The 23,427-nt window shown below is 51.3% G+C and overlaps 9 protein-coding genes across 9 annotated transcripts; 4 read left to right on the forward strand and 5 right to left on the reverse strand.

The window, feature by feature from the left end:
• Positions 1 to 46: 46 nt before the first annotated feature.
• COCSUDRAFT_40994 (alpha/beta-hydrolase) lies at positions 47 to 1,105 on the forward strand (the record flags this gene model as incomplete). Its single annotated transcript, XM_005649143.1, has 4 exons — positions 47 to 222; positions 313 to 566; positions 692 to 798; positions 935 to 1,105. 4 exons carry the CDS (start codon positions 47 to 49, stop codon positions 1,103 to 1,105), a joined length of 708 nt encoding a protein of 235 aa, XP_005649200.1.
• An 816-nt stretch (positions 1,106 to 1,921) lies between these two features.
• On the reverse strand, positions 1,922 to 4,326 carry COCSUDRAFT_46897 (hypothetical protein; the record flags this gene model as incomplete). The annotated part of the gene is made up of 9 exons (XM_005649144.1): positions 4,098 to 4,326; positions 3,851 to 3,969; positions 3,590 to 3,724; positions 3,354 to 3,482; positions 3,013 to 3,221; positions 2,879 to 2,915; positions 2,591 to 2,752; positions 2,305 to 2,415; positions 1,922 to 2,155 (listed from the first exon to the last, which is right to left on the reverse strand). Exons 1-9 carry the CDS (start codon positions 4,156 to 4,158, stop codon positions 1,922 to 1,924), a joined length of 1,197 nt encoding a protein of 398 aa, XP_005649201.1. The 5' UTR covers positions 4,159 to 4,326.
• Positions 4,327 to 4,625: 299 nt separating this feature from the next.
• COCSUDRAFT_32779 (hypothetical protein) lies at positions 4,626 to 4,787 on the reverse strand (the record flags this gene model as incomplete). Its single annotated transcript, XM_005649145.1, has 1 exon — positions 4,626 to 4,787. The coding sequence occupies one exon, from the start codon at positions 4,785 to 4,787 to the stop codon at positions 4,626 to 4,628; it is 162 nt and encodes a 53-aa protein (XP_005649202.1).
• A 224-nt stretch (positions 4,788 to 5,011) lies between these two features.
• On the reverse strand, positions 5,012 to 5,470 carry COCSUDRAFT_36021 (hypothetical protein; the record flags this gene model as incomplete). The annotated part of the gene is made up of 2 exons (XM_005649146.1): positions 5,012 to 5,097; positions 5,191 to 5,470. 2 exons carry the CDS (start codon positions 5,468 to 5,470, stop codon positions 5,012 to 5,014), a joined length of 366 nt encoding a protein of 121 aa, XP_005649203.1.
• Positions 5,471 to 8,633: 3,163 nt separating this feature from the next.
• On the reverse strand, positions 8,634 to 9,423 carry COCSUDRAFT_7871 (FKBP-like protein; the record flags this gene model as incomplete). Its single annotated transcript, XM_005649147.1, has 4 exons — positions 8,634 to 8,840; positions 8,955 to 9,045; positions 9,124 to 9,228; positions 9,371 to 9,423. Coding segments are annotated over 4 exons (456 nt in total), but the record flags the coding sequence as incomplete, so codon positions are not given.
• Positions 9,424 to 11,516: 2,093 nt separating this feature from the next.
• Positions 11,517 to 14,749, forward strand: COCSUDRAFT_62081 (hypothetical protein; the record flags this gene model as incomplete). Its single annotated transcript, XM_005649148.1, has 12 exons — positions 11,517 to 11,570; positions 11,693 to 11,844; positions 11,980 to 12,154; positions 12,302 to 12,449; positions 12,578 to 12,722; positions 12,869 to 13,018; positions 13,109 to 13,280; positions 13,374 to 13,496; positions 13,599 to 13,819; positions 13,959 to 14,112; positions 14,275 to 14,448; positions 14,600 to 14,749. The coding sequence occupies 12 exons, from the start codon at positions 11,517 to 11,519 to the stop codon at positions 14,747 to 14,749; spliced, it is 1,818 nt and encodes a 605-aa protein (XP_005649205.1).
• Positions 14,750 to 15,436: 687 nt separating this feature from the next.
• On the forward strand, positions 15,437 to 16,483 carry COCSUDRAFT_53031 (ribosomal protein 60S). Its single transcript, XM_005649149.1, has 3 exons — positions 15,437 to 15,539; positions 15,827 to 15,950; positions 16,248 to 16,483. Exons 1-3 carry the CDS (start codon positions 15,471 to 15,473, stop codon positions 16,394 to 16,396), a joined length of 342 nt encoding a protein of 113 aa, XP_005649206.1. The 5' UTR covers positions 15,437 to 15,470; the 3' UTR covers positions 16,397 to 16,483.
• A 151-nt stretch (positions 16,484 to 16,634) lies between these two features.
• Positions 16,635 to 20,331, reverse strand: COCSUDRAFT_53032 (uncoupling protein; the record flags this gene model as incomplete). The annotated part of the gene is made up of 10 exons (XM_005649150.1): positions 16,635 to 17,073; positions 17,186 to 17,334; positions 17,624 to 17,756; positions 17,862 to 17,955; positions 18,081 to 18,223; positions 18,341 to 18,450; positions 18,552 to 18,625; positions 18,734 to 18,810; positions 18,942 to 19,002; positions 20,309 to 20,331. 10 exons carry the CDS (start codon positions 20,329 to 20,331, stop codon positions 17,053 to 17,055), a joined length of 885 nt encoding a protein of 294 aa, XP_005649207.1. The 3' UTR covers positions 16,635 to 17,052.
• COCSUDRAFT_83661 (hypothetical protein) lies at positions 19,307 to 23,386 on the forward strand (the record flags this gene model as incomplete). Its single annotated transcript, XM_005649455.1, has 13 exons — positions 19,307 to 19,372; positions 19,457 to 19,606; positions 19,742 to 19,934; positions 20,067 to 20,351; positions 20,536 to 20,761; positions 20,845 to 21,010; positions 21,158 to 21,322; positions 21,468 to 21,602; positions 21,755 to 21,863; positions 22,023 to 22,228; positions 22,414 to 22,533; positions 22,788 to 22,956; positions 23,181 to 23,386. The coding sequence occupies 13 exons, from the start codon at positions 19,307 to 19,309 to the stop codon at positions 23,384 to 23,386; spliced, it is 2,196 nt and encodes a 731-aa protein (XP_005649512.1).
• Positions 23,387 to 23,427: the final 41 nt, after the last annotated feature.

The raw sequence follows: 23,427 nt of genomic DNA on the forward strand, positions 1-23,427 counted from the left end.
GGGCGTTGCATAACGGTCAAAAAGTTCTGTATAGTGACAAGAACTCATGCTGCTAAGCAGGGGCTTGCGCAAGGTTCTTGACTGCCAGGTTGTCCGCCTTGATACCAAGCGCGGCACGAACATCGTTGCAGCCTACATTCCATTCAGAAGAGACACCAAGCCAACTATTCTCTTCAGCCATGGGAATGCAGTGGATCTGGCACTGATGCTCCCCTTCTACAGGTCCTTTGGCAGCTCCTCTTGTGCACTTCCTTTTCTTGTAGACTGATATTTACATTCCACTGGACATAATAAAAAGTTTCACTGTCGCAGGGAAATTGCACGCGAGCTCCAGGTGAACTTGATGGGGTATGACTACTCTGGGTATGGGGCGAGCACTGGCTTGCCAACGGTTCTGAACACCTTTACAGACATCGAGGCATGCCTCGTGTGGCTGCTGCAGCAAGGGAAGCAGCCTGAGGACATCATCTTGTATGGCCAGAGTGTTGGCAGTGGCCCCACATGCCACCTTGCAGCAAAAACACCAAAATTGGGTGGGGTTGTCCTGCACAGTCCCCTTGCTACAGGTGAGTCTTGTCCGACAAGGCACCCAATAACTGTGCAATGCAAGCATCTTGCATTTGCTGCCGTCTTCTCAACAATTTCCGGCAGCTTGATTCTGCTTTAGCTGATGGTTGCTGGGGCTGTGCAGGCATGCGCGTCATGAACCCCACATGGAATTACTGGCCCACCTTCCTGGATGTGTATCCCAACATCCGCCTGGTCCCAAAGATTGCTGCACCGCTTCTCATCCTACATGTGCGCATGGAGCCTTCTGCAGGACAGATCACTCTTGTCAGTGATGAGTGTCTTCTACAACTCCTTCTAGCATCCAAAGCTATGCTCTGTAGATACTGTTGGAGAAGATATGACTTGTCTAAATTGCTGGCACCAGGGCACGAAAGATGAAGTGGTGGACATTTCAGCGGGACGTGCACTTCATGCAGCTGCCAAGAACCCTGTGGCCCCTCTTTGGGCTCAGAACTGCAACCACCAGAATGTTGAGCTCAGTCCAGAGTACCTTCTCAGGCTCAGAGCATTTGTTCGAGATGTGGGGAAGCATTGAACAACATAGCCATGTCACCTGGGTGATCACGTGTGTGCATTTTATCAGTGTACACATGTCCTAGCCGACCCACAATGAAAGTACTTGTGCTCTTGATTGTTAGCTGACCCTTGTATAGAACTGCTACTAGCAGCAAAAGTCTTGAACACAAAAATGTAGCCTGTCCCTGAACTCGAGCTGGGTGTGCTGAAACTAAATTTGAACCTGATTGCAGGCTTGGCTCCATTTGCCATATACACCAGGAAAGAATGCATGTCTGGAAAGCCATAGTGTAATGAGCAGGTATCTTAAAAACAACCAAACATGGTGGTCATGATGAGAGCAATAGACCGCTTTGACACAAGTCTGCAATGGCTTATCTCATTTAATTGCAGATATTCGGCGGCAGTCTTCCCCACTATACAGCTCTAAAGACTTCGATGGCTCACGTGTCGTATGATTTGTAAGAAGCTGCATTGCACGTGTTTCCAGTAGTAAGGTAAGGCAAAGTAAGGATTGCTTGCATACGGCCATCAGAAATGCTGTATAATCACAAATACTCTGAATGAGTCAACGGAGGTATAAGTGGCAACCACGCGCACATTGCCAAGTGCTGACCCAAAGCAGATGAGGATGTGCAGCACTTGCAAAGTTCTGACAGGCACAACAGCAGTTTAGCAAATCCAAGGTCCAACAGCAACTAAGAGCACAAACGTACCAGAAAGCACAGGATCAACAAATACTCAACAGCAATCAGCAGCTCAACAAATCAACACCAGGGCCATGTGTTTGTTGGTGCGGTTTGAGACTTCAATTTGTCCTTCTCGAGCACAGAACTCAATCGCCCTTGATCGGGATGCGCAACAAGAGAGAAAGGATGACATAAACAGCTGCCAGCTGCAGGCATGCTGCCACCAGGCCGCTCCCAATCAACAGCGACTTGGACCGGTTCTCTTGCACGCAGTGCTGTGGCATGCTTTGCAACCACGACACATCTGCGTGGGACTGTTCCCGCCTCTCCAAGTGCTGCGTGAACTTCTGCTCCCATTCCCTCTGCTTCTCGGCCCGAACCTTCAGTCCAGCAAGCCACGTCTTAGGTTTTCTTTGGCAATGCGCAAACAGGTCATTCTGCCAGTCCTACACAGGGTGAAATCACACTGCAGACAGAAGCTTGCAAGCAAAAACATGCCGAAGGGCACAGAGCTGGTATGATGATATACCCTGGCCAGCTCTGTGATGTCATCACCAGCGCCGTCAACATTGAAGAGGTGATACTGATTCTGCTCCGTCCTTTCCAAGGCTCCTTGCATGTTGGGCAGCTCTGCCTTTGCCTGACATGGTAAAGCACAGTACTTTCAGACACCAATCCAACGACCCATTACAGCTTTGCACAAAATAAATACGAAAAGAAGGGCACAGAATTGAGAAGAAAGGACCCGATGCATAGACACTGAGCGGCCATAGAAGACCTTCTGCAAAAGGCATCACTCTCATTGGCCCCCTTACCTGCATCAGGAGTGCTCCAAGCTCATGGTGACTCTCATGTGACAAATGATCCGGCACATTTGTATAATGTGATCCGACCAGCGCATCCAGAATTTCCTCATACTCAGGCAGGCTCAGCGTGTAATTTTCTTGGGCATGCTTGGTCTTGATCTTCAAGAGTGCCTGTGCCGCAGCAAAAGCACAATTAGAACTAGTGAAAAGGTGACAGCGCTTCTTCAATGCTTTCCGCACAAATCGCAACGAAATTGAGCCACAATCCCCGCTTGTAAAATTTATCGAGTTTCTCACCTGGTCTGCAAGATCAATTCGTGTTTGCAATGCATCCCTGCAATATGCCAAAGCATCAGGAATGCAGCTGCCACAACCTGCCACTACAGAAATTGCATAAAAAGGAGGCAGACCAGTCATGGGAGCAATATTACCTTTCATGCTGAGCCATCTGCTTGACTGACTCATCTGTGATGTTTGGGTTCTTCAGGACACTGTCCAGCATGATCTCAGCATGCTGATGCAACTGCTGCAGCTTTGCTTGGATGTAAGCCTGGTCAGTTTCCTTCAGCTGGTCCTGCTTTGCCCTCAAATCTATCGCCTTGATTGCGCCATGTTGCACCAGATCCAGCATGTCCTCCATCTGCACAGTCACTCACCTCTCTGTGTGATAATTTCTGGGATTGGGCAACTGAACATACTATGGAATGACAACCAGAGCAGAGCATATGGCAAAGACATGCATGAAGCCAAGTTTGAAAAGCCTCATGCACACCTCATTTATTCGGGTGTAGATTGTGTTGAAAATTTCTGCCTGGTGCTGGTCCTTCACCAATCGCTCAGTGGCTAGACCACGCACATACAGTTCAGCCAAGGCACAATCAACTTCCGCCTCTCTTCCCACCTGCAAATGCAGCCGCTTGTGAACCACACTGTCGCTGTGATTGCCACTTACGGTTCTCAAACATGTCTTTCGGATCAAAGCGCTGTTCTTGGGACTGTAGTGATTACCTCTCCGATGAATTGAAAAGAAATCAGAAGCCCAATAATGGACACAACCACACTGATATTCAGCAGGTTTGCACTCCGTGCCTGTGCGCCTGCAAACCCCGCAAGTCCACCAAGCCCAAGAAGAGCCCCCAGAATCTGTTCATTGAAGCAGAGGAGGATCAGACATAGATATATGGCACGTACAAAATTCCCCATCAGATCATCCTCAACGATCCTAAAAATTTCCGTCAACATCAGAACTGCAGGAAGACGACCGATCACCATTCCAGTCACCCTGGGAGAGCTGTTGGCATTTGTCAAGGCGATCAGCGCCATCAAGGCACCGCCTCCAAGAAGAACCATGCAGACCGCCTTGCAGGCTCTGGACCATTTCGCAGAACCTGCAGCATAGCCATATGTCTTCAAATACCATAATATATTGACGATGTTCCAATTCCGCGAGCAGCTCTACAAATTCAATTGAAATACCGTCTTCAGAATACTAAGTAACCATAAAAAGCACAAACACCTTTTCGATACGAAGATGCCCCAAAGCCGCCAAGCAGGTCACCATTTGTAGTTCCCAGCATGATTGTATTGGAGGACAACGGCGATTACAGGGATCCCAGGAAAAGCGGAAAGTTGTGCGATCCTAAGTAATGGAAAAGGAATTCCCGGCTTCGTCTCTTTCTTTTGCTTTCAACAAGTTCTGACATTCGTTGCCTTCAACATGACGACCAGGCAGTTTCCGGCTTCGCGCCACGCAAATTGTGCATCCGAAGGAGAAGTTGGATCTCATTGATGGGGCGTCATAGGCAGCGTCCTAAAAAGGCACCTGACCCCACTAGCCAGCACGTTGCATGTACTGCATACATAATGGCTGGGCAAGGTGCTTCGATAGAGGCGGCCCTTTTACAGTTAACGGCATCACCATAAACCACTGATCAACTGGGTCGGGCTTCAGCAGCCAGGCAACATCACAGAGAATTCAATGAAAAGGATGTAATCAGACGAAATAATCGCCGGGCACAAAGCGACGCTTCAACAGAGGCGGCCCTTACAGCAACAATGTGGGTATACAAAAGTGGAGCAGACAGAGGCCAGGCGATAGCGGCTGGGAAGCATAATAATAAATTGATGTTAATGACGCAGTAGTAAAAATATCTAGGACGGCCAAGCTTTGGTTGGGGCGGAAGAGGCAACAGCCGCCAGCCGCCATTACCAGTAAAAGAAGGATGCGACGGCTGTTTGCATCATTGTCTGACGCGAAGAATCGACCGCAGTAATAGAAATGGCCATGAGACCTTTTACAGAACAAGCAGATTTTGCAGTGTTGCGTTCTTGTGTGTGCCCTGCAAAACCCAGGCAGGATGTTCTGGGTCCTGGTCCAAACCTAGGACAAAGCGCGTACAAGCTGTATTGGGGCTTTGAGGAGATTTCAGTCTAACCTCCTGCAGTTTTCACCTGATTGCAGCTCCTTGAACACCTGCCAGTCCAGGTGTGCCTTTGCAAACCACTCAGCTGTGCTCCTTGTGGGGGTACTTGATCCACAGTACAAGTGCAGGTCTGAGGATCTGTTTGGTGACCTTGCATTGCTGGTTCGGTACGGGTCTACATGCTGCTGTGTAGTAGCTTAGCAATACAGGTGGCGGCAAGCATTGTGGGGCATTGGGTACCCCCCTTGCTTGTTTCACCGAGAAGCGCTATTAATGCAAGGATTTGGGCAGTCTTTACAATGACAGCAAATGGCTGGACCCACCCGCAGCACGCACAATCTGTTTGGCCTGTGATTTGCGTCCATGTCCTGCCCTTGACTTGTCGCTGATTTGGACCGACATACATCCACAAGCAGCCTTGCAGTCCTTTTTGGCAGTTGATACTTGTCTGCGTGCTGGAATGCATCTTTTCGAGTATTCATGATGTGTGTGCTACTGATGGTTTGAGATATGTGGGACGCTTAATCAGCCCTGTGTGGCTGGAAAAAGTGTAATCTCTCTCTCTCTCTCTGCATGGCATAGATTGTTTTGGGACTTGGACACCAAAACTGCTAATGTGAAGAAGGTGTCACAGGCCGACCCGCAAAGATAATTGATGATCTCATTGAGACATGTTCATTCACTGTACTACTGCCCTTTGTCTACTTCTTTTGCTTTCAACAAGTTCTGACATTCGTTGCCTTCAACATGACGACCAGGCAGTTTCCGGCTTCGCGCCACGCAAATTGTGCATCCGAAGGAGAAGTTGGATCTCATTGATGGGGCGTCATAGGCAGCGTCCTAAAAAGGCACCTGACCCCACTAGCCAGCACGTTGCATGTACTGCATGGCATAGATTGTTTTGGGACTTGGACACCAAAACTGCTAATGTGAAGAAGGTGTCACAGGCCGACCCGCAAAGATAATTGATGATCTCATTGAGACATGTTCATTCACTGTACTACTACCCTTTGTCACCAACTTTGTATGCCATCTTTGAGAATGAGCTTCTTGAGATGCTTCATTCAGGGGAGGATGCTTCTGTGTCCTTCATGGCAGGCACACTTGCTCTCATGTATGCAGATGACCTTGTCGTGTTTGCTACTAGCGCCTCTGACTTACAGGAGAAGGGCATTCAGCCATGTTTTGAGCATGCTAGGAAATACAGATATATAGCAAATGTTGCTAAGTCTGGGGTCATGATTTGTGGGCCTGCAACTGAGCAGGATCGTGCCCACCAGTTCTTTTGGGGTGTCCAGCAGATTCCGGTGGTGCAGGAGTTTATGCACCTTGGGGTTCTAGTTTCAGCAGACGGCTCGCATGACGCACATTTTCAGAGGGGGATCAAGCAGGGTAATGCACGGGTGGCTGCTATGAAGCCACTTTTTACAGATGCTTACCTCACAGTGCGAGTTAAGCGCCTGCTTTTGTTGACTGCCCTGCGTCCATGCTTAGAGTATGCCAGTGAGGTCCTTGTGCCCACCACCACCCAGTCGAGAGCTTTAGAGTCTGTGCAGCTCAAGGCTGCACGGATGATTTTGGGGTGTCCCACGTTGACTGGGTCAGAGGCCGTCCGGGGAGATTTAGACTTGCCTTTGCTTAGCTCGCGCAGAGATGTCGCGAAGCTAAAGTGGCAACACCGGCTGCATGCTTTGCCTGCGAGTCGCTTTGAGAGTTTTTTGTACGGTCAGGAGGTCCCTAGAGGTGTTAGGGGCAGGCAGCGGCGGCTTTTTGGCCAGGTGTGTGATGACATTTGGTCCTCACTTGTGTCTTTTTCGCGGGATGAGCTTACTGCAGCCTACCCTGCGTTTGTCACTGCTCTTGTCTCGGCTGTCGAGGAGAGGGACGCCGCACAGCTTGCGGGGGCCCTCTCAACCAAGCCTCGGCTTGGATTGTACAACCGTGTCACTGAGGGTGCAGGTCTCAAGGAGTACTTATGCCGACACACCGATGGGCACCGCGCGGCTAAGATTAGGTTTCAGTTCCGTTCCGGCACCTCCATGCTTACACATCACCGCGCTGACTACCTTCGCGCACATGCTGATGAGGAGGCCTGCCCGACTTGTGACCGGGCTGAAGTCGTGGAGGATGTGCCACATGTCTTGTTTGTCTGTCCAGCTTATGCAGTGCTCCGGAGTGCCTTTTTTGCCTCTTTGAGGGAGCTGGTAGGAGGGCAACAGTTTGATGCGTTCCTTGCCTTGTCACCTTTTGAGCGCGCCGCCTCTTTTTTGAGAGACGACTTCATGTCAGGAGTCCTGATCAGTTGCATGCGGTCCACCGCCTTGGGGACAGTTTCCTTGTGGACATTGTGTCCCTTAGGACCTCCTTGTTGCCCGCATAGTGACTTCAGCTTTGTTTCAGTGATGTACACTGTTCCGTGTGTGATTGACTACATGTTTGTCTGTGATTGTCTGCCCAACTCTGGGTATTCCTGCAAGATACCCTCAACGTCACCTACAATGGTGTTGCGTTGCTGGCAGGCCAGAGGCCCCGGATATAGAGGGGTACTCATCCGGGGCAGGGAGTGCATGCATGTATATGATGAGTGAGTGATAGGCTGCAGACTAATGAAGGCCCCGCAGATGTGGCTGCAGACGCCCTGCGTGTATGCCCTATGGCCTCTGGCTTTGGGTTTGCCGACCTGTAATAATAATTTGACATTAAAAAAAAAAAAAATTGACTACTGCGCGCGATGGCGAGCCCCGCTCAGCGACCCCCGACGTCACCGTAACGTGACGTCATGATGACAGTGATTACTGATGTCAACAGGTGCCATATGGATGGCAAATCCCCCTTGCATTGACTGCTGCCCCGGGCCTGGCCCACCTTGTCAGCCCTTTGGAGCATATCAATCACATTATATTGATCATTGCTGCTGATATCATGATCGATCACGAGCATCACCAAAGGTATTCATATCGTGTGCAACCTCGATTTATATTATCAAGCTTGAAGCCTTGCAGTTGCTACTGTTGACAGCGTTAATGGTGAAATGTGGTAACAGGCAATCCTCTCCATTCAGCAAAAGCCTTTTTTCTAAGAATTACAGTCACGTATCCCGGGATAGCAGACTGTCAAGTCCCGGGAAAATTAACAGCACTTGCGAAAGGCAGAATACAACAATGACGTTCCATAATGCATGGAAAATCGCATGGTACCATAATGCCATAAAATCGCACTTGGGTTGTTATGGCAGCACTGCTGTACTAAATGGCCAGGGTATAGCGTGCTCACTGCAGTTGGCCACTGCACCATGATTGCTTCAAAAGTACCATGAAGCGTCCGAGGCATTGCATGGCACAGAGGGCAAAGCCCACAGGTCAATGAGAGCTATTTTGGTCAGAACACAAAATTCCCAAGCGGCTACCACATGCAAAATTGTGCAATCATCCAGCGGTGGACGTGTGCCTTCCTGGCATTCACTGCTGATTTCATGCAACGATTATATGTTACCTAAGAAAGTACTTCAATGCACTGAACGTGCCAGCAAAATTGCAGCACAGATACCCAACGTAGAAGTAACAAATGCAGAAAGAAATTGTAATGGCATATGTCTCTATAATTCCTCATGCCAAAGAACCTGGGTCCCTGATCTTCAAAAGCTGCACTTCAAAAAGCAAAGGCTCTTTTGCATGATTCAAGAGCTGGCGCCTTGTCGCAAATGTTGGCGGCTGGGGCTGGGCATTGTCGGGATCGGCAGCATATCCGAGCTCGGGTGGAATGAGAGCTCTTCTCCTACCACCCGGCTTCATCCCTTCCAGCACCCTCTCAAGACCTGGGATGACATCCTTTGACCCCTGCAAAGGCCACAAGTTTGCACATCACTACACAAGCGGCACACTTAGTAGGTCCACGTGTAAGGTCTTGCATGACGTAATACTCTATAATGGCGCCTGAGACTCCAGACCTACCAAAGTGATTTCCAGAGGCCCTATCGGTACATCACGAGGCTGGAAGCTCACTCCCTCTACTGTGGCATATATGAAATAGCCATTCGCTCGCCTGGACCCACAAAAATTTCAATTGGCATGCCATCTAAGCACTCATCAAAGAAATACAGAACAAGGAACTTCGACACACCTGAGTACATAATCAAGCACAACCAGATCTCCAGGCTTTGCTGCTTGATCTCCTCTTCCAAGAGCCAATTCCTGGATCTTTACGCCATCAGGTGTTTTAAAGAACCTGTGCTGCATGAAAAGCCTCTGTCAAGTCATGGGGCAGCGCGCCATTGAATCGGCCCACAGCAGCAGCCCCATTGCCGATATAATCCTTTGCCATGGAAGACAAAATTAGGAAGACAAAATTAGAAAGCATGCCACATTACCTTGGACTCTCATCATCCACAGGCGCAGCAAGCCCAGGTGATGACCAGTCCCCACCCGAACCACCTGACTGGATCTGTTTCTTTGCAGCCGCTGACCCGCTCAGGCTGCACACAAGAAAATTCATGTCATGCCAAGAGCAGGATCATGTTGTGGGTCTGCATTGCACAGACCTGGACAGAGCAGAAACAACCCCCATCATCTTGACGTTCTTGAAGGCAGCAATCTACCTGAGAGTGAGACTTGCGAGTCCGAGTGACAACAGATGTCTTCGGTGTGAGGACTGCTGCGGTTTGATCACTCCTGCGTGGTCATAAAAATGCTAATTCTTGCCATCTAATGGCTTCCACCTCATACTCCGAAGGAGGAATTTACAGATCGCGCACCATCCTCCTTGTAGTTCATCAGAATCTGTAGAAATTGTGGTTTGTGCTTCCTACATTTTCCTGAAGTTCTGGGACAAGCATTGCATGGCAATGCCAACGTCAGCATTGGCTTCCAAGACGATTTTAAAAGCTAGATGAGAACAGAAACTAGAGAAGGAATTAAATACAAGGTAATAAAGCTAATTCTGCAACTGATCGGCATCAATGAATGTGAGGGAAGGCAAAACTCATGAAGCAGGTGGACTTCCTATTTAGGCCGAACTCGATGCAATTCGCTGGGAATGCAGACTTTCTTTCAAATCCGCGAGTCGAAAGTGATAGCTTCTATGTTTCCGATCATGAAGAAACTGCTTTTATGTGACTGAAAGGATGAGAGGTGTTCACGGGCCTTAAAAGAATGTCACATCCAAAAGAGTATGTCCTGTGCTGACTTGGACCTCGGGTGAGAAATCATCGTCTTCACTTTTTCATTTGTGTGAAATAATACAGATTCCAGGGGCCGCAGCACCCATTTTGAGTGGCACCTTTGTGAAACCATTTTGTGATGACCAAGCGTCTACCTCCCCAAACATTTTATTTGGGCACCTAACTGATACAGTTGTGCCACTTATTGCGATCAATTATAAATACAAGAGCATCAAAGTTTGATTTGGTTTGCAGTGGTTTACTCCTGAGCTTTCCGATACAGAACAAGATGCCCCAACCGGAGAGACCGAAGACCTTCTCTCGCAAGCAGCAACGCTCGGAGAAGCCGACGTCTGCTGAGGAATCCGATATCAGCAAGATGTTGAGTAACAGCTCACAGGAAGAGGTTCTTGCTGAATCAGAGGCTGACCCCTATGATTTTCAAGAGAAGCAAGCAGACAGAGGAGCTGCCCAGGATCAGGACAGCAAAGGTGCAGTTACTTTCCTTAATTCTGATAAATATGCTGAATGGTGTGATAATGTCAATAGCTTCTTGCTGATTGACCACTTCCTGCTGTCTACAGCACTAGTGAATGGCAGCATCCCTCAGGCAAAGAGACCCAGTAGTGCTGGCCAGCCTGAGAGAAAGCATAAGCCACGTGTACCTGCTGGCAACCGCACCGCAGCCAATGGCAGGCAGCCTCCTGTGATCGCGGGATCTCAGCATGACCCCGGCTTCCTTCAAAAGCTGATAGCAGCTCAAAGGGAGCGCAAATCTGTGTGGTCATCAGAGGATAGCAGCAGCTCAGACGAAGAGGCAGAGGACACAGCACATGAACCTTCTTACATTCCTAGCAACCACAAGAGCACCAGAACAGGACCTGCAAGGAAGCCACAGAGGGATCAGGCGCTTGAAGAGCGAGGGACAGACGTGAACAGCCAAGGTTCTGTTGACACACGACGAGCAGCCCCACAGGCTCTCCACAGCAGTGACCCGTACCGTGAGGTCAGCAAGGCAATGCCCAAGGTGCCAAAGCCGCAGACGTCTGCAGACTCGTGCGCACCATCGCTCGAAGCCTCCAAAGCTCCCCCCCATTTGAGAGGTCCCGCTCAAGAAGCTGCACGGAAGAGGAAGGAGGCCTCCCAAGACATGGAGGCAAGGCCGCTAGCCTCATTTTTCCCCTTTCTGCCTCCGTAGCTTCAACAAGACGCTTTGAGTGCTCTACCAACATCAGAACATCATCAAATGTAGTCTTTGCAATTGCAGCAGGTAGACGATAATCTTCAGCCCAAGACGCGCCCACGAACGGTTGGACCTGGCACTCCGGTTGCCTTGGGGGCGAGCCTTCTGGTTGGCATGTCCCGGGGGCAGGGGCAGGAGACAGACATGGACAGCGCAGCTGCCACAAGCGTCATGGAGGCATGAGCCCACTCCCACATGCTGCTAGCTCTTATTCTTGTGTGAGTCAGAAATGGGTCCTGGCCGATGCTGCGTGAAACATGAGTGACACGAGTGGGGTGTCAATGCTGCAGGCGCAGGAGAGTGGGGAGCAGTTTGAAATACAGGACAATGTGGTCTATGCCCTGGATGGGCTGACCAGGAGCGCATCTCCAGCTGTCAGGCAGGAAAGCGCAGCCAAAATCGCTGAGGTCTGTGCATCACAGCGAGGGCGCCTGGCAATGAGGTATGCCACGCTCTGCCCTCCTCTGCCCTCCGCCAAGCCTTGTCACTGAAACACATGCAAGGACAGCAATGCAGACTACGGCCGGCAAGGGGTCCTCCTTGGTAACATTACAAATATGGGGTGGTATGCATGCAGGGCTGACGGGCTGATCCAGGATGTCATGGCTGCTGGCAGCAAGCTCGCCTTGACGCAGGAGCCCATTGTGGCTGTGGCTTTCAGCGCCATGCTCCTGGCGTTCTCACGCGAGAAGCTCCACCAGGCAGTCCTCGCGCAGAAGGACTCGCTGGCTGTCATGGGTGTCCTGCTTGAGGTGCTTTGAGCCCTCCTCAACAATATCCTGGGCTGTATATTCATCATGTCAGCCAGGTTCCATCCAACAAGGGAATTCTGCGTAATGGTGAGATGCATTTGGTGATTTCTTGCCTGCATTTGTACATGAAAGGTTGGTGGCTGGCAGGCACATGCGAGCGCAGACTTCAGGGCGTGCCAGGCGAAGAGCGCGTGCGGCGCTTTGGCGCGGCTGCTGAGAGACTCTTCCCTGACAGCGCGTCTGCCGCAATCCGAACGCGCCTGCCCCTCTTCCCTGGTGTTGACCGCCCTTGCAGGTGTGTACCGTCCCCTCCGGCATACCGCCTTTCACACACCATCTCGCTTCCCCGAGTGATTCTGTCACACACAGGAGGCCTGGGTGGGTTGAGGGTCCATGTGAGAACATAGCATGCCATGCGTACAGGGGCCACGGACCCGCAACACAGCTCCACTGCCAGCGAGGCTCTGAAGATAGCGCTGCATGAGGGTGGCATCCTGCAGCGACTGTCTGACCTGGCAACCCACCATGCCAAAGCCCTGCCCATCTCCACACCGCGCTCCGCGGCCAGGTATCCACCATAGAGGCCAAATCCTAAAGATGAATGGATTGTCTCTTGCTAGACTGCATGCATCCGCCTTACTAGGCTCCTGAAACCAGGGATGGAAAACTTAAATCCGTTTGGGCAACTGTATAAACTCTGACTGCGTGGGACAGGTCGCTGTGGGGGCTCAACCGGTGCCTGGTGGCCATCGAGAATGCGACGTTTGCATGCGCTGCGAATGAGCAGCACCTCGTGGCCGTCACTGTGCAGCGTGGCGATGCTGCAGAGCCCTCTTCATCACAGCCACTCCCACAAGGCCCCAGGTGCTTCTGTTGTCATTACCATTGTTTGTCACCCTCACAGACTCCTGAGTGTTTGCAGACTCTTCTCATGCATAATGGAATGCTGCGCAGGGCCATGTCACAGCCTGCAGCTATCAGCTCTGACGCTGCTGATGGGCTGCCCAGCCAGAAGGCCTCATCCCAGCCGATCTCCAGCAGCAGTCCGCCTCACAGGAAGTCTGCCAGCATGCGCTGCGGCAGCGAACCCCAGGATCAACCAATGAAGCTACAGAACAGCACCTCGGTGCGTTGATTCACACTTTCCTGACCGATACTGTGAAGAAGACAGGATGCTGGAATTTGTGAGCTTTAACGAGCCACTCTCGTGTTGGTGCAGGGCCGGCAGAACAGCGGCAAGCTCTGCGCCCCCTCTGTGGAGCCGAAGCACTCCAGCCAGGCAGCCGATGGCACACCAACCACCAGCGCATGCCCTCGGAATATCACCTTCCCTGCCTGGCTCGTTCGACAGGCACGGCTCCCCCTTCACCCTCTCCTTCTACCAGAAACGTATTGTTGTGCAGCACGGGCGTAAGGTGGTCTAACAGCCTTCAAATGCGCGCAGGCCCAGACTTTTGCCCCGGCTGACAAAGGCGTGCCGCACCGCGGGCCCCAGAGAGATGCGCTGCAACGCATGCTGTCAGTACTCATGAATCTGACGCACAACAACGGACCCGGCTGCAGTGCTGTGTTGGGCGCAGACGGCCTGCAGACTGTGATTGGCCTCATCGACGCGCTGCTCGGGCCCCCAGAGGAAGAGGCAGATTTTGTGCGCATCGCAGACAGGTGCAGTCCAGCCATTGCCTGCTCTGAGTCGCAATATTCTTTTGCACGTTGTGGCAGGCAACATGGTTACAGCCTGAATCATGCATGTTGTGGCAGAACTCTGTCGCTCCTCTGTATTTTTGGGCATCTTGGCATGCAGGAGGCGACTTCTGGAGGGGCTGGATCTGACGAGCACGTCCTTGGGCCTGCTCATCAACCTGGTGGAGCACGACTCCGGCTGCCGCCCACATCTGGCAGCGCTGCCTCTCAGACATGGCATGCGCGCCCTGCCGCTGCTCTGCCGCCTCATGCAGGTCCGGACAAGCTTTCATCTGTCTCTGTACGTTGACTGAGTACCCCGGGACACCATTCCATGCCGCAGGGTCTCCTCAAAAGTCTGATGATCTCATTACTGTACTTCTGGCAAGCAGTCTAGCCGGACAAAAGAAGCAAGATACACCCTGCTCGTGTGGCAGGCAAGTGGCGCAGTGCCGGAGGGGTCGGTTCCACCCTCAAGCGGCAGCCCTGGCCTGGAGGTGACGGAGGAGCAGCTGCTGGCCAATGAGGAAGAGGGGGCGGCCTCCATTGTGGAGGTGTATGCAGCCCTTGTGCTGGGCTTCATCATTGAGAGTGACCCGGCCCTACGACAGGTACTCCCTCTGCTCTTACTACCGTCCTACGCCCATGAGAATTCTTGAAACTCTGGTTCTACAAGTGCTGGGGCAGGGCAAAGGCTGGTTGATTGCCACCAATATAGTGCCGTCAATACCCACAGTCAATGGCCCTTCTGTTGCCCTGCAGGAGGTGGAGTCTTTGCTTGAGGGAGGCGTGGCAACAGTCACAACAGCCGTGAGGCGCTGCCTGCAGTTCTATGTCAATGCTGGCGCCATCACTCGCAGCACCGAAGATTCACTGCGCGCCCTGCTGTCGTCCTTACAAAAGGGGCCTTGACATGACTGATTGACAAGAGTGCCGAATGTTTGTTGCTGAAAGCGCCGCCCCGACACATCCATTGGAATGCCGTGTGCAGAGTGAATGAAATGGAACAACGAATATATTGAACGATAGGAATTGCTGGTCCACCAAAAGCTTTTATGAGCGTCACCATGTCGTGTAATTGTGCGATCATCATTGATGCTGTTTCATGATGTGTGATCAATGAGCACGTGGTCTGCATCGTCGACAACTGGCAAGTGGCAACTTTGACTGCCAGCCTCTGACTTGCAACTGCACATCAGCAACTTGCTGCATATATGGTCGAATCATGAGCGCTTCAAGCTTTAAAAGTTTTGAGCTTGCATGTTCACCTGTTGAACTTCAACAAATTAACTTGGAGGAGGCCTGGTGTGCAACATGTGCGCACTGCGGCCGGCCACATATTTCAACAGGCAAAATTGTTGGAATTTTCCACAATACGAGCATCCAGGATTATGTAGCGTTTTGGTGCAACTTCAAATACTAAAAAATCTGCACATCGTTTCCTTCGTGTTTCAAAGCCCTGCAAGGGTTCTCTAGAATATTCACCCCACCATCTCCCAACATCTATATAGGGCCAGCTGCATGGAACACCGCCGAACGGCTGACGGCTCCAACATGCTTCTGCCTGGGGCATCGTCTCTCTCATTCCTGTTAGTGCTCCTGCAATTGCTGCCGGAGCTTAATATCTTTCAGGATGTCGACTTCTGAGCTAGCGTGCGTTTACGCTTCCCTGATCCTGCACGATGACGGCCTGGACATCACGGTGAGCTGTGGATTGTTGGCGGCTGAATGTGAAATTTTGCGCTATGATCTCGATGCCTCACAGTCTACTCTTGGGAACGTTGAGGATTATTACCCGCAGTGAATCAACAGCACTAGTCTGTTGTTTGCTCAAGTAGTTGCCAACTTGAGAATCTAACTCGTGAGTACTGCGTACTTGCTGCGAAAGGGGCTGAAGTATGGGGATGGCACGGATGAGCTAGATAATGCGGTACTGCTTGCTTTGCCAAAACCCTAATGCGATGTCAACCTTCTGTTTCTCTTTAACAGGGTGACAACATCACCACCCTTATCAAGGCTGCTGGTGTGACTGTGGAGCCTTACTGGCCCGGACTCTTCGCCAAGCTGTTCGAGAAGAGGAGCATCGGCGACCTGATCACCAACGTTGGTGCTGGTAAGCACTGGAATGTCTTCATCAATTTCTTAGCAGCTTTACTCACTGCTGCGATTTGGCCTGGCAGGTTGGCTGACTTGGCGCATAAACCCATCATGGGTCTGTCCTTTTGAACAGGATGATCCAGTCATGCTTAGTTCCATTCCTGTCCTGGCAATCTGTCTCCTTCTGTCTTCTGAAGCAGGATGGTTCAGTCTTGGAGATTGTCCCTGTGCTGGCAATTCTTTCTTCTGTTGTCTTCTCAAGCAGGGTGGTGGCTCAGTCAATGGAAATTTGCTGATATTTGTTCCTGTGCAGGTGGTGGTGGTGCAGTGGCTGCCGGCGGCGGCGGCGGCGGTGCTGCAGCCGGCGGTGGCGGTGCAGCTGCCGAGGAGAAGAAGGAAGAGAAGAAGGACGAGGAGGAGGAGGAGGAGGATGACGACATGGGCTTCTCGCTGTTTGACTGAGTGCCATGATCTGTTTCCGTGACCGCATGCGTCTGCGCAGCATGTTGTGCTGATGTACATCGCATCCTTGTAATAATGTTTGTGTTGTCATCCTGTTTCTCGCAGCCAGAAGGATCCTTCACTTATCTGCACCTCCCACTGGGCAATGGCATTGGTTACCATGCATCACTTTGCTAGTAAGGTCTGTTGGCAAATACACGACAGGAGGTCTGAACAGTCTTCATGTTATTCTAGAGATAAGGAGTGCTATTCTTTACACTACGGTATCTCGAATATGCCCCCCACCAAGAATGATACCTAGCACACCCTCATTCAAACCTTCTGCCTTCCTACTTTTGTGGCCACAAAACCAACGTTGTTGTGTGGTATGACACACATGCATGATAACGTTTCTACAGGGAACGTCTTATCCTAAATCTGCTGTTCACACATTGATGCTTCTACATAACGGACAACCATATGATACAGAAATGAAGAGCACTCTTGTTCTGTCCACCGGTAAATTACTGCGGATGTCCTGCTGTGCCTGGTGCAGATAAAGTTCACAGACCTACGCCGTTCCTGTACCTAATTCAGATCTGATAATTGCAGACACAATCTCAGACAATCAGTCTCCTAGCAATGTCACTCTCTTGCGCAGAGACTGTTGCTCTCCTTCAGTAGAACAGCTTCTTGACCTGCAAATCATCAAAGCAAGTCTGAAAAATCCAGTCTAAGATTTCAGCAAGTTGTGGCACTGGAAGAAGCCGAGCAATCAGTAATGGACAGTAATGGAAAGGCAGGCAGCACCTGCTCCACAGTCAGGAACATGGCGCAGTTCCAGGATCCCAGACGAGCAAAGTTGGGCAAGAAGCCGTTGTAGAAGGTTGCAAGCCCTCCAGTCCTGAAGCTCTTCACAAAGCAGTCCACCAATCCACTGTACTGTCCAGTCTTATCACCTATACCATGAATGGCTATGGTGAATGCTTCTGCTGCTATCCACACACACATATGCATTCAAATATTGCATCCTGACAGAAAACATACTGGAGTCATGCTCACAGAAATGTCGCCTGCTCAACCAACCCAGCTTGACCTTGAGGTTTTATCCAATCCAGGTAACTTATGCAGGCGTTTTATATCGCACGCAGCTACAGCCCAGGCAAAATGAGACATGCCCTGGCAACTTAAGAGTCTGCTTGCTGTGGGGAATCTCAGTCAGAAATTTGATGGGGACACAGCACTCACCCATGAGGCGGGACTTGACAACATCAACTGGAGAGCCAAAGCAGACAGCAAAGAAGCCTGCCCCCAATCCAGATGCCAAATGGCAGGGTATCGTGTCCTCAAAGTACCCAGTAGATATCAGTGCTGTTTTTATCTGCATCAGAGAGCAATCGATTAGCCACATGGGAACACTTGACTGCCAGGTAGCTAGAAATTGCAAAGAGCATATGCCTCGCACAGCAAAGCTCGGAGAACTCACCGTGTCGTAGCTAGCCAACTCTGCTGCATTGATGATCGCATTCCGACCAACATTTGGTGTGACGCCCTTCCACAGACCTAGCAGCCCCTCTTCCCTGTTATCCCAAAAGCAACAGCCACATTCTACCAACTCCACTACATCCTTGTAATGCATGCTTTGCAAGTGCCAACGGCAATATTTAACAAGCACCAATAGGACAACTGCTCTCATTGCACCCACCTGGCAATCATGCCGTACGCTGCCCTGGCATTGGGGTAGCGCTTGGGGCCACCACCCGCCTCAGACTGCATCCGCACTTTGACAAGATCTGTCGGGCTGGCAATGAGGATGCCCAGAGCCCCTGTGGTAAGCCCAGCAGCCACCTGCAAGCAGTGTCCATCATCAGGGTCACTCCTCGCCAGGAGCAATCGTGGAATATATCGAGATGCACAGACTGACTGGTGCAACAGGGCACTTCAGCTAGCAGGTGCCCACCATACCTTTGTGTGGAAGGGTGCAACAGCATCAGGGGTTTTCCCCATGTACAGCCTTTTGACTGGCTCATACAGGCCAATCCGTAGGCCACCAAACAAGCATTGCCTGTGCAGTCCTGCGGTGGATCACCGCATGGAGTCAAATGTCAAGCTCATAAGAATGAACATGGATTTTAGGACATGTTGCATGCGTCACGAGTTAATGGAAGCTATCCACCTGCTTCAAGGCCCTTCCAAAGGGCTCCTGGCCCTTCTTGCTTGGCTATTGTCCTAACAGTTCCCAAGAGTCCCCTGCACACCCAAATTGGCAAATTGAACAAAAATACGCTCATATACCATGTCGTCCACACATACAGTTTGTTAGCCTGTCGACTAAATTGGATAGGTACCGGCTCTCACTTGTACAGTGGAGGACCTGTGCTCTTAGATTGTAGCTGTAGCCGAACCTTCGCTGTATCTAAAGGTAGTGTGAGTGTCTGTGATCACAGAGAATATTGCGTCAGCAATTCATGGAACAGGGAACCAATGCTGTTGATTGCCAATGCTGGTGATCGGTACGGAATCAATTTTAATAGAGAACTATGTCACATCAAATCAAGCAACTCACCTCTGCCACACAAGCTGCGATTGCCGATGCTGCAAAAGACTTGTGCAGTGGTAGGGGCTTGCTCTGAGTAGGGGGACTCATTGGTACAAACACCAATGTTCACGGCGGTATGTGACACAATTTATGAGTAGAAAGAACCGCCGAAAATATGAAAGATCAATGATGGCCAGCAGTAACGAACGCGCGTCTGCAGGAAGGCGTTCCCTGCAGGAACACCCTTGAGCTGGGAAGTTAGATATATCAAGACGTGTGTGCATGCTTATAATAAGTGGGTCAGTGGAATATCGAGCAGAAATTCTGCGCATGGCATTCCCATGAAGCTGATCTTCATCTGCAGTGGGGTGCAATAGTTGGTTGTATCACACATGGGAATACAGGTCACTCCACTGTATGGAGCTGGCACGGATGGCCCTGTCTGTAATCTTCTTCAGGTAAGATTTGGTTAGGGGGCAAGACGGTCGTTCCAAGATGAAGAGTAGAAATAGACTTGATTTGGGCTTGCTGATGATCCACAGATTGATCAACTCCTATTGTTGCTGGATTGCGGATGGGACGATGCCTACGATATGGAGCTCCTGCATCCACTGAAGAATGTTATTGGTCACGTGCATGGCGTGCTTATCACGCATCCAGACCCTGCTCACCTTGGAGCTCTCCCATACCTGGTTCGCCTTCCTGCATTATCCTGCAGTAATTGCTTGCATTTGCCCTTGTGTAGCTCCTCAAATTGCCATTCAATCAGGGCAGTGCCTGCTCAGTATTTAAATGCAGAGGAAGACTGACGTCCTGCTGCTGCACAGGTTGGTCGGCTCAAGTTGTCGGTGCCAGTCTATGCCACATTCCCAGTGCAGAAAATGGGGGAGATATTCATGTACGATCAGTACGTGACACGGCATGCAGTTACAGACTTTGCTGCCTTCAATCTTGATGATGTCGACGAGGCCTTTGCTCGCATCACGCCCCTCAAGTACCAGCAGACTTTGACACTGGAAGGTGAGCTCTGGAGATGACCTGATCACCGTCATCATGCCTTCTCAATCCCTGCACTTGCTGAATGTCCATAAGCTCTGCTGCCATGATCTTACTGACAGCAATGTTGGAGATTTTTTGTTCTGCCGAATGCAGGGCCAGGTGAGGGGTTCTCCATCACCCCCTTTGCAGCAGGACACCTGCTGGGAGGCTGCATCTGGCGCATCACAACTCCAGAGGAGGAGCACATCGTGTATGCGGTGCACTACAATCACAAGAAGGAGCGCCACCTGAACGGAGGGGTGCTGGACTCTGCCTTCTCCAGGCCGGCCATCCTGATCACCGACGCGGACAATTCAATGCTGGAGGGTGCTGTGCGCAGCAGGGAGACGTTGGACAAGGAGCTCAGAGAGGCCGTCATGGCCACCGTCCGCGCAAACGGTGCTTGTCTCTTCTCACACTTAAGCCAGGAGTGCCTTGTGAAGATGCAACGCAGACATGCAGTTGTGCCCACGCTCAGGGACTTGGAAGGTCCTCTATCCAGGAAAGCAAATGGCCTTTACATGCAAGCGGTTGTGTATGGCCAGGCGTGTCAGCTGAAAATTGTTGTGTCTGGTGCATTCAGGAAATGTGTTGATACCTGTGGATGCTGCTGGGCGGCTGTTGGAGTTAGTCCTGCTGCTGGAGGAGCACTGGGACAAGCAGAAACTGACCTACCCCTTGGTCCTGCTCTCGCCAATGGCATACAACGTCCTGGAGCTTGCCAGCAGTCAGCTGGAGTGGATGTCCCACTACATTGGGCAGATGTTTGAGCGCACGAAGCAAAATCCTTTTTCTGTCAGGCAAGCCAAGTCAAATCCTTCATCGTCATTGCGGGGACGTTGATATATCTGCATGTTGGGAGCATGTCAATACAAGGGGGATTCACATGCAGGAAGCTGAAGCTCTGTCGGACAACGGAGGAGCTGGCTAAGCTGCCCCCTGGCCCAAGAGTGGTCATGGCAACTCTGCCTTCGCTGGAGGCCGGAGCTTCTCGTCAGCTCCTGACTGAATGGGCCACCAACCCAGCAAATCTGATCCTCTTTCCTGGCCGCGCCCCGGTGCGTCCAAGGCTCTCCCATAGTGGTTGCATCTTTATTAGCACATTATTCATTGGGCGTCTGCCTGGTAGTAGGTGTTCTTGCCACAAATTATAAAGCACACAATAATGACAATTCAGGATACACAAGAAGACCGTTTGTTTGCAGAATGACACATTGGCGGGACTTTTGCAGCAGAACATGCAATCTGGACAGCCGTTCACTGTACCGATACGGCTGTCAAAGCGAATGCCCCTGCAAGGCGCAGAGCTGCAGGCGTGGCAGGAGAGTCAGACTGCACATGTCCTGGAGGAAGAAGAAGAGCCAGCGATTGTGCATGCACCGCATGAGCTTCCTACGAGGTACAGCTCCTCATGCTCTGCTGCCTCTTGGTGCACCACTGGAACAGGGCAGCTCGGCAGTCTGCAAAAATCTTGATGAGCCATTTCAAAGAGGCGATCCACTGTCCTGCAGGAAGAGCACAGAGAGCATTGGGAAAATTTCGCGAGCCACCTCTGACGGAGCAAAATTGGCGCCTGCATCACTGCAGCCCTCTTCCATGGCATCCCTCCCAGCTGCCAGAGTGCTCATCGATGGCTTTGTTGTGCCTGAGGTGCGTGCAGGCTGACTAAATTTGCATGATGAGTCATGTCCAGAATTGTGCTGTCCTGCATGGACGAATTTTTGGGCTCCTAGGCGTGGAAATAGTTTGTCCACATCCATTTGCATGGATCCCCGTGTCATTGCGTGGCCTGCTGCCTGCAGGGTGCTGTAGCGCCCATGTTCCCCTCTGAAGATGACGACAACGAGTACGATGACTACGGAGCTCTGCTTCATCCGGGAGAGTTCCAGCAAGCCGGTGGCACTGCAACTGGTGCGTTGTAATTTCTGGGATGCCTTGATTGAAAGTCGGGGCCCCCTCAGTGCGCAAGATGTGCTGCGTTGGAACACAATTGAGTTGTTTCAGAGCCTGGGAATACCAGTGGTTTTGCATCTGCATGGGGAAGGTAATGCTGTGCTTGTGCCGATGCAGCTATGTCGATGGATATGGATGATGGGGAGGACAGTCCAGAAGAAGAGGAGGTTCCAACAAAGGTGGTTTTTGAGGATATTAAGCTGCCGGTGCATGCGCGGCTGCTGCTGCTCGACTACGATGGCCGCAGCGATGGCCGCAGCATGCGCCTCATCCTGGGCAAAGTTGCTCCGCGCCATCTAGTTCTTGTGCACGGAACCCCCCAGGTGAGACAATTGACAGCGTCAGAAACAACGGCAGCATCACGTAACAAAGTATTGATAGATCCATGATGATGTCATTGCTGTAGGAGCAGGATCAAACGGCCGAAGGGGCACGAAAGCAGCAGAATTAAGGAGTAGGAAACAGGCTGTCATGTGGGCCCACATGCTGACACATGCTTTATGAACAGGCGACACAGGTGTTGAGAGACGCATGCGGGGACGACCTGTACTCTGTCAATGGCCAGGTGCACTGCCCAGCCAACGGAGAGACCGTGGACGTGTCGGCGGGGACGTCCTCCTTCCAAGTGGTGCGCTCTTGTGCCCCTAGAATGCCTCAATGAGGTTCACGGTGCCTTTCTTGTATACCTCAGGAAGGTTTCTTGAGTCAGTGAATCACTTGTTAAGCCTCAGGAGCATGGTGCGCGGTTTGCTCTTTCTTGAGCACCTCGGGTAGGTTTCTTGAGTCAGTGGATTAGTTGTTAAGTCTCAGGAGCATGGTGTGCTGATTGCTCTCTTGGTCCATTGAAACATGCAGCAATCTTAATGGAAATTCCTGTGGCAGGGGCTGTCGGACGGGCTGCTGGCGCAGTTGCGGATGCGGCAGATGGGGTCAGAGTATGCGCTGGCCTGGGTGCACGGCGTGGTTGCGTCGGTCAACTCTGGCGCACTGCCAGAGGTCCTGCCGGCATCAGCATCTGCCGGGGAGGCCCTGGAAGGCGGCGTGTTCATAGGTGTAAGCTCATGCATTCTCTGCAGCTGTCAATTGCGGGACATTGACCACAGCAGAGAGGCTCACACATCATTCCATGCCGCACCATGAGAAGAATGGGCACATTCTTCAGGACGACACATGAAAAACAGATGTGTGCACACATTTTGAGGAGTTGATCACAGTGGCATCGTGTAATGCCATGTGATGCTCGGATGTGATCAAGTTTGTCTGCTGGTTTTGCAGGAGACGCCAAGCTGTCAGACTTGAAGACTGCGTTGGAAAAGGAGGGGATTGCGGCAGTCTTTGTGGAAGGCAACCTTCAGTGTTCGGGCAGTGTCTCTGTGAAACGGACCGTGCCAGAGGACGGGGGGATTATCTTGGAGGGTCCCTTGTCGGACGATTACTACCGCATCAGAACTGTGCTCTATAGCCAATATCAGGTTTGCTAGTCAGACATGGCGTGCGAGGGAATTGACTGCCTTAAATAAGG

This window comes from Coccomyxa subellipsoidea (genome assembly GCF_000258705.1).
Source record: "Coccomyxa subellipsoidea C-169, whole genome shotgun sequence".
NCBI classification, from domain to species: domain Eukaryota; kingdom Viridiplantae; phylum Chlorophyta; class Trebouxiophyceae; family Coccomyxaceae; genus Coccomyxa; species Coccomyxa subellipsoidea.

Bases quoted from the DNA above. Each gene is read 5' to 3' on its own strand.
- COCSUDRAFT_53031 (XM_005649149.1), top strand. From the start codon at position 15,471: ATGTCGACTTCTGAGCTAGCGTGCGTTTACGCTTCCCTGATCCTGCAC. The intron at 15,540-15,826 runs GTGAGCTGTGGA...TCTCTTTAACAG, and splicing joins ATGACGGCCTGGACATCACG to GGTGACAACATCACCACCCT. The intron at 15,951-16,247 runs GTAAGCACTGGA...GTTCCTGTGCAG, and splicing joins GATCACCAACGTTGGTGCTG to GTGGTGGTGGTGCAGTGGCT.